This window comes from Aphis gossypii, chromosome 2, assembly GCF_020184175.1.
Source record: "Aphis gossypii isolate Hap1 chromosome 2, ASM2018417v2, whole genome shotgun sequence".
In the NCBI taxonomy this organism is placed as follows: domain Eukaryota; kingdom Metazoa; phylum Arthropoda; class Insecta; order Hemiptera; family Aphididae; genus Aphis; species Aphis gossypii.
Window position 1 is genome coordinate 65,451,988 of NC_065531.1, and position 22,610 is coordinate 65,474,597.

General features: G+C 24.7%; 1 protein-coding gene across 2 annotated transcripts in view; it reads left to right on the forward strand.

The window, feature by feature from the left end:
* The window catches only part of LOC114124026 (calcium uniporter protein, mitochondrial), a 71,328-nt gene extending 49,226 nt beyond the window's left edge, over positions 1-22,102 (forward strand). For both annotated transcript variants that reach the window (XM_027987185.2, XM_050202346.1), the window contains exons 3-6: positions 341-630; positions 2,332-2,478; positions 14,140-14,343; positions 19,313-22,102. In XM_027987185.2, coding sequence (XP_027842986.1) covers positions 341-630; positions 2,332-2,478; positions 14,140-14,343; positions 19,313-19,630 — 959 coding nt within the window. In that variant the 3' untranslated portion in view covers positions 19,631-22,102. The remainder of the gene's footprint in view (positions 1-340; positions 631-2,331; positions 2,479-14,139; positions 14,344-19,312) is intronic.
* Positions 22,103-22,610: the final 508 nt, after the last annotated feature.

The following is a 22,610-nucleotide window of genomic DNA, read 5'->3' on the forward strand; positions in this document are numbered from 1 at the left end:
TTAAGCTTTTTATAGGCACCGTATAGGTATAAAAACAAATTATTACTATTTTGGTAATTTTATAGTCTTTATATAACGTAACACTAAGCTTTTTGTTCCAATTCCACAACTATAGTGTATAGTTATTCCTTATAATTACGAGGGCTTAAATATGTTTTAGATCCGTCTATTATTTATAATATATTAGCATACGAAACGGTGAAATTACCAAATAGCGTGTTCAGTATTTGGTTTTTTTTAGTATTTTTACTTAAAACCCTAATTTAAATTTAACGCGTCTATAAAACACGTCATATTTATAATTTTTATACCTATTAAAATTTGCATTATGTTTTCACAGAAATCCACGTTGAGCTTAGACGAGGATTGCCTTCGGTCACAGTTCCTTTGCCGTCCAGGCGCGAGCTTTGTCAATTCACATTGCGGCCAGTGACAAACACGGTCGGTGACTTGACTAGCATGTTGAAGACCGAAGACCCGGGTGTTGACCGCGTAGTTGTATCTAGCTCCGATGGTGTGCGTATCGCGTCTTCCAATACAATCGAATCGCTCATGGAAGAAGACTTCCGGTTAACCATTAACGACCGAGTTTTCACGGTTAAAGTACCACCGCAAAAGAAGCTTACGAAGGTTTGTATAATCCAAAATCATACGATGACCAATATTGGGTAGTTGATTTATCCCATTCAAGGAATTTATGTTATCCATATTAATTATTAAATATTAATTGAATATTTCATATATCTATATAATTTACTTATGTTATAAGCTCTAAGATGGATTGGTTTGTTAAAATATCGTGTTAGGGGATTCAAAATATTGATGGTTGAAATCGATTATCTGTCGCACAGACTCAAAAACATAATTTTATCGACGAAACTTAAAAACGCAATTTACCAACATTTATTATTTTTAATCTTATTAGTAGGTATTCTATGATTGATTAATTATATTCGAAATAATTATTAACATCTATAAAATCATCTTTATTTATGACCTAGATGAAGGTTACAAAATTTGACCACATAATAATTAAGTCAACATTTTAATTATAGTGATCTATATTATAAGTTTACCAACTAAATTTAGCATAATAATATTATTATATTACAATTTCATTATCAAAACATTTTGTTTATTATTTAAATAAAATATTTCTTTCCAAACTTTTAACCATTGTATAAATGCATAATAATATATAATTTATGAACGTTAACAATGTTTTTTTAACCTTAATTAAGACATTCATTAACTCTATTGAATTTTGTAATTTTTTTTTTTTTAAAAAAAAATATATAAAATTTAAAGTATAAGTACCTATAATTTATGACTTTGTTCCAGGCACGTATACATGAGGGGGGAATTAAAATTACCTAGTCCTCCTCCAACGAAAAAAACTTAAGGTTTTTGTAAAAATTTATAGTGGTATTATAAATACGTCAAACTAAAAATTAATGCTTTACGTTAAAAACATTCTGTATATTTTTTTAAGTGGAAAAATATTATAAACTTATATTGTTAGTAATTTGTCAAATATTATATTAAAACAAAAGTAAAATATCTCAATAAACTATATTTAAAAAAAACAATGATGATCCTCTTAATTTTTTTTTTTTAATATTAGCCAGTTAGGTACTAAATTATTAAACTTTGACATTTCTTTGATAAGCTAATAAAATTTATGACCGTCAAACACGAAACGACGAAAAAATAAATACCTATGTGCATTATGTTTGTTCAAATTATTTTATTGTGTATAATAAATAAGGTACCTACCTATGTATTATATTATACACATTTTATTAGAACGCCAGATAGTTTACTATATCAGATCCATCTTGGTTTAATGGTTGATTAGTTTGAAAGTTTGGGTGTTAATATTTGGAAATTTAATGAAAAATATTGTATTACTTTTGTTGCAAACATCAATTTGTGTGTTTCTTTCGTATGTGTTTGCTATATGATTGTTATATACATTATATTATATGTATATATATAAGTATAGGTTATCAGTTATCACTTTTATCTATAATGAGAAAATAAACGTATATTTTGTATTGAAATAACTGTGGTTTAATTATTTTTAGGTACCTACCAAAATAATTAAGATAATAAAGCATATTTATAATTACTAATTAATTATATTGTAATTACCTTTACGGCTCATCAATACTAGTTAATAATAATAATGTTATATGGTGTGCGCGCCAACTAGTATAGTGTTGTAAGGCATTTTTTTTATAAATTTCGAATATTTAAAAATATATATTATAGAAAGATTTTGTTAATATTATTATGTCTTTGTCTTAATACATGATCTATATTTTACAGGAAGAAATGGAACGACTTTCTGGTATCAGGACTCTAGTCAGTCAGTTGTACGAATCATTGAACGTCGAAGAACATCAATTAAAAAAAGAAAGGGAGTTATTGGCTAAAATGGAAGAACTAAAAGTTAAATTGGAACCCCTTGAAAAGGTATGATGATGTTAATCAATTAAAATTATTTTTATTCTTCCATTTTCTCTATTCACAACTATTGATTCTGAAATTTGTATGTTTATAATTGTTATTTAATATAACTAATTACATTTTTAATGTAAGAACAAAGTAGTTGAAATATTTTAAATTAAATTGATGCGATGAACTTTAAAGCTGTGTGCTCGTGTGTATAATTTATATTAATTAAATACGGTTATGTATACAAACAAATAAATAGCTCTAATATATTTATGATATTTGCAGCTCTCAGTTATTTTTAACATAGTGATTACTATTTTTTTTAAAGAAACATTAACTTATTTTTTCTCCGAGCATATTTATTTATACTTAAGTATTCTATACACTTATACTTTTCTTTTGACCAATGTCGAACATATATCACCTCATAACATGCGTCAGCAATTAGCTAGCAAATTATTCATTTATTAAGTTAGGAATTTTTAATTTCAAAATCGCATAAAACTTATAATTTATTGATTTATTGAATAATTGAATAACCCTTAATCATTAAATTAAATTCCTATACTCCCAAGTAAGCTATATTATGATTAATTTAATATAATAAGAGCATTACCTACTGGAAATAAGTATTTTATCCTTATTTTTTGCAAATGAGCATATAATATAGTGTTTAATACAACGTATACCGTACACCGTATTTATTTCTCTAATATATAAAAACAGTTTAACACCAATTTTTTATCTTGCATGTATTATTTTATTTTAAAATATTTTAAAATAATGATATTAAATTTAATAAAGCGAGCAAAGGATGGAGCTCTCTAGAATATAAATAAAACAATTTGTGATTGATAATAATTGTATCGTATAAGTACATAGAATGGTATTTACTAAGTTACATTTTACTCTGTAATTTTTAAAATTTGTTTGAGTTGTTTTTGGTCAATATCTCAATTTTTTGAAACAAGCGTTTTTATAGAAAAGGGAAAAGTGTACACTACAAAAGCACAGAAAAGGTACACTTTTGGTGTAAACGAGTATTGTTGGTAAAAAAAAAGATACATTTTTGGTAGAAACGGTTATTGTCCGTAGAAATAATAATTTTAATTATTGGTGGAAACTGGTAATTCCTATTTCGGAGGAAAATCCATGCAGATTAATCCGTATACGAATTAACAAAACTATTTCAATTATAATATATATATTCCTGTGTATTTGTTCCTTTAGCGTATATACATAATCCTCTTAAGTCGCTAAACTAACGGTTTGAATTTCATCGCTTTCATAATACTAATATTATCATTATTATCTCAATTATAATTATTAACGTACACTCTGTCGTTGAAAGATTTATTAAATTTAAACTCCGTAGAACAGTAATTTATCGTTATAGGCTGTACAATATTTGAATACTCGGTGCATAAATACATGTCACATTATTAAGTTAAATTAGAACATGATAATATAATAGAAAATCTATTCACTAGTGGAGATGTCGTAGACTAAACTCAATTATGAAATGTAGCATTTATCATTTGTTTATTTCCACGCGAGTATATTATTAAAAATTAATGTTTTATTTTCTTCGGAAGTGCTTTTCCATCTACATTTAAAATCGATTTTCGGTCAAAAACAATACAAGTACGCTTGATTATGTTACTGTGTAGTAGTCGGTACTATACCCTCTTATTAATATTGAAGAAAAAAATATTATTTATCCTCAATTTGTTTCGATTGACATTTTAGAAAAATTTATATGCATTTTATATGATTTAACTTTTTATAGTGAATAACCATTTTTAAAATGAATTCGCAATAAGTAATGTGTATAATTTATAACGTTTAATAATAACAATAATAGTAGTAATAATTTTGATTTTAAAATAATGTATTGATTAAAAATATCTATTATTTTATATTTAATTATTATTATATAATGAGTAAATTAAAAAATCAAAAGTAATAACTTTATAATGATCAAATTTATAGTTTTAGGATTAATCTATAAAATATAAACAAATTTAATATTCTTAAAAATTAGAAGAATCAAAAATGAATATGAGTAATATAATATGTAATATAAAATTAATATTATCGCTTCATTTGTATAGTTTTTAAACTTAATACTGACTACTATTATTAACCTAGGCTATAATACCAATAAAGCAACAAAAAAACATAAATTAAAAAATAATAATAATACGAAGTTACAAGTCGTATGGTTTATAAGGATTTAATAGGTATGTATTTAAACTAAAACATCATATTTAAAAATTGTAAATTAAAATAGTTTTATAATATTTTTTTTAATAAAAAATATATACGCGTATAAAATGTGGTTGAAGTGTAATTAAAAAATTTAATATCGCAGTGCTAAGGAAAATTTATGATTTTAAGAAAATGAAAAAAAAAAACACAATTCAAAAGGTCATTGTGCACACAGTTATATAAAAAGTCAACGATAAATCACTTCCAAATTATATTTTATATATAGGTATAAAGGTGTCTTCTTCGTGCTTATTGTTCAGATATATTATAATTTTTTCGTCGAAATTTTTAATCATGAATATTAATGTCAGTAAAAATTCATTTTAAACCGTTTGTATTAGGTAGGTGCGTGGAATGTTAACCTAACGGTTAGCTATACGTTAATAAAACTTGATCCCTTATCAAAGATGTCAACATTGTAAACTTATATTTTAATTTAATTTTTATTAGTTATTTTATATTATGTAATTAACGCCATACAGTTTTTAAAAACTTAATATATAAACTAGCGTAATAATTAAAGGGTAAATATATACTCGTAATTAAATAAAATAAAATGTTAGTGTAATTAAAACAAAGTCTTGCCGCCTGTGGTATGGAAAGGGTAGAACGACGTGTGGAAGAGTAGAGATATTGAATGTAAGTTGGAATAGTAAAGTAGCAGTCAATTTTATCGTTGAATAAATTTCAAAAAAACGTCTTGTTAGCTGTGTGTCTACGATCAAACTAAAGAAACTAAGTTAAAATGGACCGATGTAGGAGAGTAATTATGAGAAGGGTACAGTGTTTTATGAGAAGCTAGCTAACTTCAAAGATTTTCGCTGAACCATTTCCAGATGATAAGAGGCTGAAGCTGTATACTTGAATTTCAGAAGACTGAACCGTTACCAAGTATAGGTCTAGCTTATGCAAGTATAGGTCTAGCTTATGAACAGTATAAGACCTTTAGGAGTGTAAACAATTTAAACTGTCCGGCAACATACTTTATAAAACCTAGTTTTAAATGCTTTGCAGCATACATTTTCAATACGTATAATGTAAAATGGGTATTTTGAGTAGAAATAATGCTAAATCCCAAATCACAGACTGAGGCATTAAAAAAAAAATTGAGATATTATTGATGTTATCTAGAAATTTAAATAGGTTTTTAGCTAGTAAATGAAATAGAATGACATTTATTGACATTGAATGATGAACCTAAAGTATCAGCTCAGGACACAAGTTTGTTAAAATCACTCTGAAAAAGATGGAATTTAATTAATTGAATTCGTAGAAATATTTTCATGTCATCAGCTAACACCAAAAGCTGGGCGTTATATAATGCTAGATTAGTACTAATCTACTATTAATGAAGAGGGAGAAGAGTTATGAAGATAAGTGATCCTTGAGGTACACCAGAGGATACAATTATAATTGTATTAATGTTAAGTTATAAATTATTTTTAATTATTCATTACTTTTAAGAAAAAAATAGTTTCCGTACACTATTTAATAATAATAATAGCTTCTAAACAAGTATAATAATTTTTAATATTATATATTATATTATATATATAATATTCTACAAGCATTTACATAATTTTAAGTCGCCCGTTAGATAATATACTTTTAAATAGAATTAAAATAATAGTTCAAAATTGTGTATTTTTATATTTTTGGCATGAAAACACAATGAATATAAACAAAGTTATAAACAAAATTGTATATTTAAAATATACATTTTTGTTATTTATATAAATAATTAAAGTTTACCTAGCTATTAAATAAAAAGTTTTTTTTTAAAAATTAAAATTAAAAAAGTATATATATATATATATATACTCGTATATCTATATTATATTTTCTTATGTATTAAAATTAATGCATATCATATTACACTCGTATAAAGCTAACAATATTATTTTTCTTCTGAAAAACTCAAAAATTTAAATTTACCTATCACTTGCATAGTTGTGATTTACTTTTCGTTTAATTAAATCAACTATTTCCCATCGTAAAATATTTAGTTATGATGCTCATGAAAGTGTATACATAATATTTTAATGTATTTATACATAAACTATTATATAAAATGTATGAGTAATTACCTATTGTGCAATAAAGGTATGACTTATATAAATATGCACATATTTTAGGTAACCATCACGCTATTACATTTTATGAATTTAATTGAAAATTAATTAAAACAATTAATTAGTTGTCTAAATTATAAAATTAATAGTTTGAATATTAATACTGTAATTTGTCCTGATATTTATTATAAAATAATTTAATTATATATATTATTAGTAAATTAATGTAATATAGTAATTACCCACAACTATATTATGGCTAAGTCGGTTGGATAGTCTTTAAATAATATTAAACATTTCATTTATCAAACACATAACATTTATTATATCATATATGTGCGCTTAATTAATAACGATAAATATGCATTAGGTGTATAAAAATATTACTAAAAATGTACTTAAAAACTCGACCTAACTAAATATAAAATATTTTATTATTATTTTCTCAATAAAGCTTATTCTAGATCATATTATTAGATGATTAGAATTATTAGAGGGATTATTAATTTTATAAAAATTGCAATACCAATGTTATTGAAGATCTATATATTTTAATTTGATGTTTTTTAATGTGTTTGTTTATTTACATCAACAATTTGAATGCCTGACGGGTGCAGCTTAACTGCGTCAACCTCTTGGCTCCTAAGCCTTCTATATGTATTATGTTGTTAAAATGATGAAAATGGAATAGGTATGCATAGCAGCACATTGTATTATACATACAAACCAAATTAACGTAGGTATGTTAGTAGATAAAGGAGGTATCTTATAAATTCTGGAAATATACACCATAATATACTGTACAATATTATACTTACTACAGTAGCATAATACGTGTAAGTATTGTATAATGTTATTATTTAGACTAAACGAGCGAAAAACGCTTAGATATATTATGCTTTGTCATAAAATAAAATACAAAGCATAAAAAAAAACTATAGATAGGTACTGTAATTGTAAACATCAACGCACTGAAAACAAAAGTATCGTAAACGTCCTAATAAAACGTATAGGTACCTACGTATAATTTCCAAATGATGAAGTGCGTGTAATGACCGAAAATTTACGCATATAATAATAGGTAAGCTATATGATATAGAAAATGTTTTTCCATACCCTTTCCTCTTTTCCCGACAGTCCCTCGTGTTCGCGTGCACTTACCTATTTTATTATTGTACAAAATTGTATTTCTTCGTTTTACTCAAAGTTTGTCCTCTTCGCGTGGTATATGCATTGTACTGTATATATATATATTTGTATTAACATCCTAAACATACGTACTCGCATTTCATCGCACACCCATATATAGTTATATGTACCAAATGTAAGCTTAAAACTTCTTTCTTTGAACATTTGTTCAATCATTCCTCGTATTAACTATCTGCGTGTTACATACTTAAATGTATGTGGCACGTAGCTCTCTTGCTCCTCGGTGTACGTGCAAACCATTATGATCTCCTCATTTCTTATTCTTTGCTGTATACCCTCCAAATATGTCTAAAACTGAAAGGTTTGGCGGTATGACAAGATGTTTCAGAGTACATAATATGCGTAATGGATAAATGTTCTACCTATATGCACCCGTGCTTGTGAGTTTTTAATAATTTATTATAATGTCCATCATTTTCTGACGATCATCCAACTTATATGATTATTTGCCACTCACAAGAGTATAATATCGTGTATTTATATTACTTAACTATTATGATTGAGGCGTATATTGTTTATATATCATATTATAATATTCCAACGGGAATCAACTTGTAGTGATTCTAATGGTTAGGATATGAGTAGTATTCATTATATGTTATATATAGAATACTATTTTTGTCATATGAAGACTGTGTTGTATAATTTATTTAAATTACAAAACTAAATTTTATAGAAATTATTTATAATCATTTATTACCTATAATAATATATTGAAAATACCTAAACAATTTGTCATTACATATACAAAAGTCAAAAACAACGATATGGTTTTTGTATTTTTATTAAAATGTTTTACACTGAGTAATAATACTGTCATTACTCATTAGTTATTTATTATTCATCGTTAAAATGCATAATATTTAATATTAATATATTAAAGAATAGAAACTATAAATACATTATAAATATTTATTTATGGTTTGTCACGGATAGAACGTATGAAGCATACCATTTCCCTGTTATTTTACATCATTATCATTTTCATTATTATATTTTCTTTTTCAAATTAAGTTTTAATTTTATATTCATCAATTTTATGGAATAATAATAATTCTAATACTGAAAGCTTTTAATTAAAGCACGCTGCCTTTGACATTTTGAAAAAAATTTATTTGCTTTGTGATGTAATTAGAGATAAAAGATATTATATGTATGCAATGTTTAATCCTAGACTATATAGACAGTAATTTATCTATACACATATGTAATGTTATTTTCATTCAACTATTCACCGAACAATTATTTTTAAATAAGTTTAAGAAGTCATGACTCAGTTCACTGAATACAATATATTATTGTATAAAAAATGTTATCGAAGTTGTTGCCATCTAAGTGTTATTTTAGATAAATAATAGTCGTCAAAAAGCTTGACACTTTAATACAAAGTTTCCCATAAATTATTATTATAGATATTTATAAATATTAAAGATACATAAACACGATTTTTATAAGCATTTCAAGTTTAAATTTTAACAAAATGTATAAATATTCAATTTTTATAACTAAGGGTTGAACATTTAATAGGTTTCTCATAACTCATAAGTAATTCATATTGTAACAAAAATTAATGTTTTTGTATAAAAATTAAATGCTATTCGTTAGTAAGCGCATAAATTGAAAATTGATAAACCGATTGAGCTCTGCATTTTTTTTTTTTTAATGTGCGTAATATTCTGAATAAAGTTTTTATGAAAAAAATTTTTTCCAAAAAATTGAAAATCTGAAAGTGCTTTTTTCGATAAGATTATTGTATGAACTCCAGATTATATGCGTGTATTTGCTGAAATTGAGCAAAATAACGTTCGTCAAATTGTTTTCTATGAACCTTACAAAAAGAAAAAAAGTCAGAAAGAACACTAAACAAAAACAAAGCAATAGCATGAGTGGTCGATACGAGACGGTGGGTCGAAGATCGATATTTTCCACAATGTCAGTTGATGATAAAAGTTTTTAGAAGTCCCATATAAGAGGTGTCATTATTTTATTATTTTATATTCAACGAAGAGTACGGGGACAGATAGTATATTATATATATTATACAACTATTTTTTTTATTAGGTGCAAATTTGGACGAAATTAGTCATTTAAAGGAAGAATAGGTAATAAATTGTATTATTTTATTGTAATTTATAAATACTTTTTATGGGTACTTTTAACGTATATTATTATATTTTAGAATTAATTTAGATATACAATGATATTTTCAAATGCCAAATTGACAAATATTGCTAAAATTAAATTTGTGTGTGTGTGTGTGGTGTGTGTGTGTGTGTGTTTTTTTTTTACTAATAGTAAAATAAAATACTTTGTTAGCAATATTAATAAATCATAAAATATACTTAGCAATATAGGCTGACAAACCATCTTTTCCCAAAATCATTTTATGTATGCCATGATTTATCATTAAATTCAAATTTACATCGAACATTACAGTACAATGACTATCGATCGATGATAAAGTACCCTCGACACTTACAAACAGCCAAGCAGTTACCTACCTGCTTTCCTTCTATTTTATTTTATTTAATACTATCTAAAGCTATTTATAAATAATACATTTTATACCTAATGTTTAGTATATATTATACTAATTGGATTAAAAACATAATGCGATGCGGTGTATTTAACTTCAAAATAAAAATGGTGAAATGTAAACATTTCCTATTTTGAAGTTCAAGCTTATAAACTAAATAATTTGTTTGTAAATAATAGTTATTAAGATAAACGTGTTTGTCGTATTTAAATTACTTATATTTATTCATATTTTGTTTATACAAAACAACGAACTTGGAATTTAGTTCTTTTAGTTTTATTTTTGATTCTAAAAAACTTGTTTACTTAAAAGAAAGATTAAAAACTTTTACCGTTAAAACAATTATTTAAAATTACAAAATTATAAACCCAACATTTATTAATTTATTATTATCATAATAGTCATAAATTTAAATATCAAAGAACTTGATTTTCAAAACTATAATTGTAAATTTTACAATTGTTATTTTTTTTTTATATTTATACGTAAAATAAGTAGATATTTTCCAATATAAAATCATAGACGATCGATAGTGCTTAAAATATTAATTTCCATAGTTGTATTGTGTTTTATTCAAACCGTTAGGTATAATTATATAAATAATAATTTTATTTTTCATTAAGTAGGTACATTAATAAAACTTAATAAATAAATGTAGGTATATTATAAATGTATAACTATTTTTAATATTTTATAATTCGATTCGTATAGCCAAATACTTAAAAAGTAAATTGGTATTATTATTATTAAGTATTTTTCACTATTCTTCGATTTCCAAGCATATTTTAGCATTTATATTTTTTTAAGTAATTTATTATATATTTTTAATAATTTATAATATCAATATATATTAACAATTTTCGAGTTTGTAATACACAATGAGGTAATAAAAATTATAATCATAATATTTTTAAAAATTTTGTTTTATTTAATGCAATGCTCATTATTTAATAGGTATAAAATATTTGAGTATAGAATATAACATTGATACATAGATAGATAGATAATATTTTTAGTGTTCATATTATATTTATAATGAATATACAATCATGAAATAATATTATTCGCCATAAATCATAAACTCATAGCTGATGAATCATTTCTAATTTTTTTCATAAAATTATTAAACTTCTTTAAACATTAAAATTTAAATTTAAAAAAAAAAAACATTTTTAGGAGATAATTCATATAAAAAAAATTTTTTTTTACTATCATTTTTTTTTTTTTTTATATACCTATATATAATTTTTTGGCATTTAAATTCAGGGCTTACAACATAAGTAGTTTTCATATTTAGATATTATGAAAATAAAAAGTTAACTCGTTAATTTTTTATAAGTGGAATCTTTTAATTGGATTTGCGCTTTAAAGTCATTTTTATTTTGTTAATGATTCAAATGTCTATTAAAAATTTTTATTTAGTTTAACTATTTTTCTATAACAAAATCTGATCTAGCTATAAATACTATTTTTGAAATCACAATTAATTTTATTTTTATTCGTCTACACGTTATGTGTAATAATTTTAAATTGTTTAATTAGTTAAAACCTCGTGGAACATGCAGGTGTATGCCTATAACTTCAATAACAGTTCGTGTACTTAATATTTGACATTAAAAATGATATATCGAGCACCTATATCTACACCTTATTATCTTAATAATATAAAGTTTTGTTTTTATTTTAATATGATCAAAATATTAACACTGTGTAATAAAATAATTGATCAGTTTCTTTAAACTACGGACTGTCATAAATGGATAATTTCTCTATTTAATTTATGTTATATATCATAAGTATAAACAAGCGTTTAAATACTTAATGTAAAATCCGATTTACAGATTATATTTTATTCAATAAAAATGTATGTGTATATTAAGTTTTTTTTCAAGTAGTAGGTACTAAGAATGTCAATCATTGTATAAATGAACGTAACTATATGCATACATTGAGTTTAAACTCTCAAGTACTGAAGTACATTATTTTAAAAACAGCTATGTACATGGAACTTAATACACCTATAGTAAACATTTGTTAATTCTTACTTTATTTAAATCAAACTATTTCAAATACAGATTGTGAAGAATAGTACCACTATAATACAATTTAATGCGCTAGAAATGTGCATCGCAAATAAGCAAATAATATGTGCGAATGCGTTCCTAATTAAATTTTGTGTAAAAATGCCAATTAAAAATGTGAACAATCGCAAAAAATCATCTTAATTAGAGTATTTTTAAGCAATAAAATTAACTTTTTCCAATTTTTAATATGTAAATATTAGAAAAGGTTAATTTAATGTTTAAAAATAATCTAATTAGATCATTTTTTACAATTGTTTACATTTTTAATTGATTCCATACTTGTGTATAAAAAACATATACACTGTAACCATCATCATGCCATTAATATATTATTAAATATAATTATTTTTCATTAAATAACATTTTTCACATTTAATTTATTTTTATAACTTTCAGTCAATAAGGGTGGGAGTGGGAAAGGAACGTATATATTATATTATATAGTAGTTTGTGATTTTTCTCGTTTGTAAATACACTATTTGAATTTGATTCAAAAAAGATTTAAGTGTAAAAATTTCAATCATCCTCATGCGTACTAGGACAACTTTCAATATGTTATGTACTATATAGTATATTATACACAACAATAGTCAATAAGTAAAATAAAGTATATCAAAGTCGAACAGTTTCATTGAATTCAATATTTCTGAGACTTGTATGTATACAATGAAATTTTTCATTCAGTATGATCCCTTTTCAAAGTAAAAAACCCTTGGGAATCCTAAAAAGTAAATAATATAAAAACTTTCACTTTTATTTATTGTTATTGACTTTTTGAGAAACATGTGATGTGTTTGTTTGTACAATAAATTATGTACCATTATAATAACAAATATAATATTAAACCTACTTATTATTATTATAATTGTAGAACTGCGAACTTGATTTTTAAAATACTTTTATCTACTAAAATAGTAAATGTAATGTATTTTTTTTAAACAAATGGTTTCTGAAGCGTATATACATATAGGTACCTACAAAGTTTCGTTTTTGAACGGAACATTAATTGTTGTCAAAATCGTTTTAAAAATAATATTAATACGCGTCATAAATTTTGTTTTTATTTATTTTTTTTTTTATTGTATTTAACTGGTTATTGTTATTATATAATATATTATGATGTATCGTATAACATTGAAAATGAACGAAATAAATTTCTCGTGCTTAGTTTCCAAATTAATACTTCATAACTAAAATGAAAACATTTTTATTCGATGTATTTAGATAGGTACACATATTTATATTAAAGCCTATAATATTATATATTAAATCTACCACAATGTTTTCTCATTTTTTCGTGTTATTATACGATACGGTTGAACACGATTGTCGGTGGTTCATCATGTATAACAAAATATAATAAATAGTAATATATATTAAATAAATCACTGATGTCTGCTGAAGTATTTTTACGAATCTTTTTTTGAAAGATGCGTTTCAACTTTAACGGTGTATCTATGTTCCTATATATAATATATATATATATGTATGTATATTTATGTTTCAGAAAAGGCAATCCATTGACTTAGTAGCTAGCAGACAAACGTCGGTGCTCACATGGGTTGGTCTGGGACTTATGTCAGTGCAGTTTGGCATATTAGCTCGGCTTACTTGGTGGGAATATTCATGGGACATAATGGAGCCGGTCACATATTTCGTCACTTATGGCACCGCCATGGCCGTTTATGCTTACTATGTACTTACAAAACAGGTATATTCATACGATAATAACCATACTCGTGTTGTGTAGCTAATCAATAATTATATTTAAGTATATAATTTATATTCATTAATTACAATGAAAATAATTATATTTTGTTATAAAACCATTAAACGTTTCTTTGACTATTCCTGTTCGTATATTTTTCCAATTATTCGATTTAGATAATCGTCATTATAGAAATATTATAACTGGTATAAATGTGTAATAATGTTCAATTTGAATTACGTTATCGCAAGATATCGCCAAACATATATGCACAATAATATTATGCATATTAGGACAATTTTGAATTGTGCTTAGTGAGAAATGGACAATTCGAGGAATTTCGGAAGCATGTCGTTATTAAAGGGACCTGGAATTATGAGATTAATATTCGGAATGACGGAATGAAATATTTGGCAGTGTTCCTTTTTGATAATTGGTATATTATGGGATATATTATTGCAAACGATAATTTGTTTACACGAAATTTAGGGACAATAAAGATTTTAATGGGAGGATTTGTACTTGGTCATGTGTTATTGATGTTTATTTATGTTCTTTGAAAAAGAAAAACCATTAAGTATGTTTTATTTGTTTTTATCGTTATTGTTTTTTTAGTAGACTTAAAAGGTTTCTTTTTTAAACCAATTTATTATAAAAAATATTATAGTCATACTGTTCTATTTTCTTTAAAGAAAAATTTCTAACATTTTGTGAACAGTTATTATATTATTATTATATTTTATCTTTGTTTATTGTATTCAAGCATAATGTTTTAGTTTTGTAATGTAGGTATTCATTTAATATATAAGGGTTATTTGAATTTTATTTTATTTTTGATTGTACTTTTTTACTAATATAATTCGGTATGGATGCGTTTAAAAAATATTTCAAGTACCTACAATAAAAATGGTTTGATATAGCTTATAGTGATACATTAGTCTTAAATCCAATTTATTTTATTTTTTATAGCTCCTTAAATTAATACAGCTCAACAATTAAAACTATTTATAAAATAACTAATCTCATTTAGTATGTGTACAAATCTTTATATTCATGTATTCCAATGTAATCTGTTTTAAAAAATTTACAAACGAGTTTTAAACATTTTTCTAGGTAGGTATAAAATATAACATACTTAAGTATACTATTGTGACACTTTATCACTAAATTCTTTTTTTGTACGAATTCATATGTTTTTTCCAAACCAATACTACCTAATGTTTCCTAACTATAATACATTTGTTATCTTTTACAGAACAATTAACATCAAAGTATAAAATCTGCTTCATGTTTCGCAACAATTGTTCCTTTTGCCGTTTAACAACTAAAACATAATACAATAGATATTATCTTATCCATATTTTCATCAATACATTATAATAATTTTTGGAGAGTAAACAATGTTTACTTTGACCATTTTTAAACTTTAATATCATGGCTTAATATTATCACCATAATATAATTCTTTTTAGGAATTGCATACATTTTTATTAATTAAACAATTATGATATTTTAATTTTTATACTTTTTATTCTCTCCTAATAATTTATAATTAATTTAATAATTCTGAAATGTATTATAAATTTTTAACTATCAAATAAATTTTAGATTACTTTAGCTGCTTAAATTTTTAGGTCAAACTCGTAAAATACGTTGATTGATTTTATGATTGTTTTTAAAACATATATTACTATTTTAAAAAACGAATTGCAAAAGTTTAATTATTTCATCATATGAAATCGTATAGTAAAAAGATAAATTATATTACTTCTAGCTTTCTTTTAAATTGTTCTTATTTTAGTTAAAAAAAATCAAAAATCGTTAATCACAAATGTTTTTTATAAGTGTTTAAAGTTCAAATTTTTACAAAATGTGTCAAAATCGTGAAAATTTGCAAGTTATTTTGTAGTTAAAAATTCATAAAATTTTTTGTATTTATATCTAAGGTTGAAAAATTCAACACTAAGTTTTTCATAAGTTTTCTTTAACTTAATAGCTATAAAGAAAACTTGAAGCATCTGAATTTTAATTTTTACGAAATCACATTATGATAACGATTTATCCTCAAACGATTTTTAATATTTGTTATTATTCAAAAATTATAAGTCCTAGATAGGTATTTAAAAATTTCACCAGTTTCTTAGATTTTTTTTTTTTAGTTTTTTTTTTTATTATTATTATTTAATAATTACAATAATTATACAATAAGTTAAGCGTTGGCTAATTAAAAAAAAAGATGCTATCTTGGGTTTAAATTTTTATAAAATCAAAAATTCACTCGTAAAATAATGATTTACTATCAAATAATTTTAGATTTCTGTTATAGTTAAAAATGACTTGTCGTAGAAACTAGAAACGTACATCACTTTTTTCACCACCCAATGAAAAATATATTACGTATAGGCTGACTAATCATCTACGTTTCGAATCGTTTTTCGTATACAATGATATCTATCATTGCATTCAAATTTAACACACCCATTATAGTGATCTACTATTTATGCCCGAAGTCCACTCGATATCTTTTATAAATCAGAACTTTACCCACTTGACCACCCTTTTTTTTATATACATTATACATGTATAAAAATTTTATATAATAACTGCCACCATGAAAACATTTTTGTATAGAGTTTATTTTTTGTATCAACAGTTCAATTTTTTCCTACTGCCATAACAAATCCGGACCCTCGAGTACTGTAGATAATAATTCTTTTGCTAAAATGTAAATAATGTTTTAGTTGAAGGTATATATTATATGCCTAATTATTATGACCTTTAATACTTATTTCATCGCTAGTGAATCATCTTTAGTTACATGTTACGTGACCGTATATATTTGTGGCTTAATTAAAACTATTATAATACTTAAATAAGGTAATAATATCACGAATACAGAAATTTTTTTCGACAGTGGTATATTATATATAGTATATATATTATATACTATATAGATTATTATACTATATAGTATATAGAGTCGGCAGTAACGAAAAATGAAAAAGGAAATAACAATGACAGCTGTTATTTATTATTTTCTTTTACCCTACCTATATGTTTATATATATATATTATATATAATATATTGCTTATATATATATTATATAAAATTATATTGTACGCACTACGCATAGTGGGTCAGGATGTCTGACGCCGCACCCACACGTATATATATTATATATATACCTAGTAACCTAGAAGTAATTTTAAAAGTAATTTACGGGGTTGTTGAAGGAATTAAATTTAACGATGACAGCAGAAGGTGTCGAAAAATAATATTTCTGGGCACTTACTGTCGCGGTGAACACTCTGGTATTGTATTTCCGATCATAGTTTTACATCCCATAATATAATACAAAACGCAAGGACACGCCCTGCCCCGTTCGACTATAGTTTTCAATTCCGGTAGTGCTTGGCTGATTTATTTCTGCAGAACCACAGTGGGGATAGTTCATTCAGTTCGCATAATTCTGGAATACTCAATTTGCTCTCTAGTGGCAGACAACTATACAATTTATTGGCAGACCCATTCGGCCGTCCGTTATTTGGTACCTCCCGGTTAGGAGCTTTGTCACGGGGTATCAGCGTATCGCAAAACAAAGTCTACGTATATACTCGGATAATGCATTATTATTATATGCTCATTGAACAATAAATATACCTACAGGGTAATTCACCAAGCATGATCACGACCTTAATTTTCGTTTAATAATAAATTTATCCAAGTTCTTATTTTAAAGAATTTTTATACACTTTTAAAAACCTATATTTTTAAATTCTTAAGATTTCTGTATTACTTATATAGTGTCTTGTTAAGATATAAATTTGTACTTTAAATTATTTAATTAATGATTTTTTTAAAACTTTTGATGTATCTAATTCAAAATTAAGTAGTTTTTTAGTTTTTAAGTGTTTATATTAAGAATAATAGTCCTTAAAAATAGTTTAAAAAAAATATAATGTGTAATATAAAATATCAAAATATTATATAGTATTAATTATACTTGAATTATTTTTATAAATTATAAACGTTAATAAATTAGTATACATTTCTAAACTTTTCAAATTACTATAGTACCCATGTCTTTCTAAATAGCTCAAAATCTACTCATTCGAATGTTAAATTAGATTCATTTTAAATATAGAAGTTTGCATCTTCACAGCATCTTTAATAGTACATTTGTTATAAAAAAATCTCAAGAATCTGAATTATGGCCTTTGTATTTATAAAATAATTTGAAAAATTAGAATTTAAATAAATGCATTATTAAGTTAAACAATGAGGGTAAATATTATGTTTGAAGAGTCACCCTGTATATAGTATTCGGGGACTTTCGTCCTGACGATGGCATTTGCGACGGCTGCTGCAGTGACCCAAAAGTCTAATATAGGTATTGTCATGCGTTCCGATCGTTACCGAAACAGCTGACGGTAAATTTATGAAAAATCGAATATAATACTTAGGTTTCTATAGTTTAATATTTCTCCTTGTTAAAATAAGGATATTAGAGGCTTTTAGGATGTCTTACGACGAAATTATCTATGCATAGTTATTAAAGCTAATAGATAGCGCCCACTCATTATATTCTAGCACAATTATCTGACCTACAATATTATTTTCTTATACAAAATACCTGGAATATAAAATTTGATGGTTAAACACACACACCGTGTCAAGTACATATTTATACATTTTTCAAGAAATACGTTTGACATTTTATGAGAATACATGTTATGTAACATTAAACATATTACATACTTACTCAAAAAAAATTAATTTAAAATATAGTTGAAATTGTTGTAAATCAATTCAAATAAAATATAATTCATTTGTAGACTTATCCATCGATCATTGATGGGATGGGTAAGTGGATATCTCTGAGAATATTATAATATCATGAAATTTACAGTCAAAGATGTATATTTTTATAATAATATTTCTACAATAGTTATAACTGTGCCTAATTTTCAGGAGTACTTGATGCCTGACGTTCGTGATCGCCAGTATCTGATCACCATGCATAAGAAAGCCAGGAAGTCAGGTCTAGACCTGCACACCTACAACCTGCTCAAGGACAAAATGGCAAGCGTGCAAACCGATTTGGCTCGACTCAAGGATCCGCTTGTCCCGCCACACAGGTCTCAAGTCATGTTCGACCCGCTGGCCAATTGCACTGCCACGGAAATGGAACCAACAGGACTCTGGTTCAAACTCCGAACCCGGATCAAGTCATTACTGGATGAGACTAAAGGCAAAAACCGCAAACGCACCACTGATAACAGCATTTGAGAACACACGCAGTATTATATACATAATAAATAATAATTTTATTATTATGTCTTTTTTTTATGATCATTTTTTCTTTTTATTTTCGTTTTAAACTTATTTATTTACGTCGTATAAAAATTGGTGCTAAACATATAATGCCGGTTTTCTTCTCGTTGTCATTTTTCGTCTTTCGTAAATATCTCTTAGATGACTTAATATCGACACAGGGTTAGAGTATTAAACTTCACGCACACAACAAATATCAATATACTTTATAGGATAATAGCAGGTATTTAATATTATATCGGCTCTTTACAATAAAATATCTGCAGTATATCTGTACGCTTTTTTTGAAACCTTTTAATACGTAAAAATTATAAAAAAAAAATATTTCTAAACACGCTTTATCTATTTCATAGATATTAGATATTTTTTTTAAAATTATAATCATCTATTATATATATTTATAACGTCTTCTATGTACTTATATATATATATATATACATACATACATACATATTATATATTATTATTGTTATTATTATTATTATCGTATGGGACGAAAACGAATATCTCGTATCATCACTATCGCTCTAGTGGAAATCGTCTCTCCGTCACACACGCGTGCATAGTGCATACGTATATACAAACATAAAACACAAGCACTTGTTGATTGATTGATCAAGAACAATCATAACCGTTTTTTAAATTTTTTTTCCTCTTTGGGTTAGGATCAGGGTCGTTTTAATAAATATATATATTTATATATATATATATATATATGTTGATAAATAATGTTATAATAATATAATAATTAATATTTTATTATTATATGTACATGTAAGCATCGACGGCGGATTGTATTGTATTATTGTAATAATCGTCGTCGCTGGATTCGGTTAACAGAAGTTTAGTGCTCATATATATAGTATATAATATTATATATATGTATTGTATATGTAATAATATTATACAATGGCACTGCTGCATGAAAAGTAACATAATAATCTTTGTTTTAATGTTGTGATAATGAAGCCAATATTTTATTATTAATGAATTAAAAGTTTTATAATTTTCACTCTATTTTTTTTTTAATTCGCCATGTAGCTATTTATTTTTATTAAAGCTCAATATACTTAGTGTTAACTATTTTTAAATTTATCTCTTTATCTCGCTCTTTATTATCTCACTATATTCTTTTAGTGTTTATAACATATTATATTCATCAACTTTTATAACAGTTTTTAATAATTTTTCAATGCCATCATAATTTATATATTATAGCGTGTAGGTATACTTAAGAATACTGAACTCGTGTTTAGTCGAATCGTTATATTCAATGAATATTTTTATCAAAACCGTCATCGTATAATGTTTAGATCTTGGTTTTAAAACCATTTTTTTTCAAAACTATTTAATATCTATTCATAAGCATATATTAATGTATGTATTTTTTTTAAATTATTTATTTATGTATATTATTATACCTATTGTATGATTATTTCTCTAAAATTATTATCGTTTAAATTAACAAACTCTTGTAAGTAGGTACTAGTAACATGCGTTGTACTAAATGGTATTGTCATTCATTTTTACTTTAAAATTATACTAATACGTTTGTATGATTTATTTTTATCTAATATTAAGTATTCCTTAAAAATCATTATCATTAAGATTATTAAACCTATAAGAAGTTAATTCAATCAAATTTAATATGATGTTGTGTTGTATCATTCAAATTTTTACTTTTAATATTATATACTTTAATATAACGTATTAATTTAAGTAGGGCTTGTTAATCAAATGCTGAGAGAACGTTACTCGTTTAAACAATTTTAATATATCATGTACCTAATATGTCGTATATAGCTATATTTATTATAAGTAGAAAAAATATTTAAAAATATTAAATAATATTCTATTTGTAAATTCTCCAACTTTTTAATCGTTATAAAAAAAATAACATTAATTTTTATTAATAGTACTGATTGTCAATAAGTATTTTTTGTTTTCCCAAAAACTCCATACTATTGTAGAATCGAATTACTCACTATTAAATTAAATTATGCCTCTAATTCGATACATATACACAACAAGGTACATGGTATCAAAATATTTTTTTCAAGTCTGTCCATTACTTTATAAGACTTAAAAAAAATGATTATGTACATTATATCAATAATCTTAAGAGTCACGAGTGGACAACCTCTTAACGCTATCGAAAGTATACTTGTATAAAAATGGTAAAATGTTTATTTGCGTTTGACGGGTGTATAATAATTGAATTCGATTTTAATTATTGTTGAATATATGTTAAACGGAATGTCTCAGCCAATGTCGAATATATATGACGCGTTTTTGAAACATTGTGTATTCATGTGGTGTACAAGATTAATAATTATTATTTAACATTTTCTTGTTTATCATTGTTTTTAATAGCAAATCCCTTTTTAATAATTTATAATGTATTAAAAAAAAAGTTTTATTGTGTTATTTTAATTTTTTTTTATTTCATTATTGATGTTAAACCAGTCTCAGTTCTCATATGAGTGCTTGTAAAGCACTTAAACCTAGGTAGATGTCTTTAAAAATGTACTTCCTACGTCAAATTGCATGCAATTTTTTACTAATTGTAATGCAATTGACACTGCGTCCTTCAAGTAAGAAGGATCACAATTTCAGAAAGTCTCGATCCTGATTCTACTAGATTACAATAGTCCGTGAATGAATACAAACTTGTTTCAATTCAGATTCGTGTGACTTTGCTCTTACGGTACTATTAAAATATACATAGGTATAACATAAGCATTATTGATTTAAAATGAAACTGCTCGGATATACTTGGATATAGTATTTCTGATTTATAAATGATATATTGTAACAGATATGTAAACACATTTATGTTGATATTCGTTTAACCTTACTGTACCTTTGCCATCGTGGTTTATAATTATTATGACACATCGAAAAAATAGTCATTTCTCTGCTATAATATTATTTA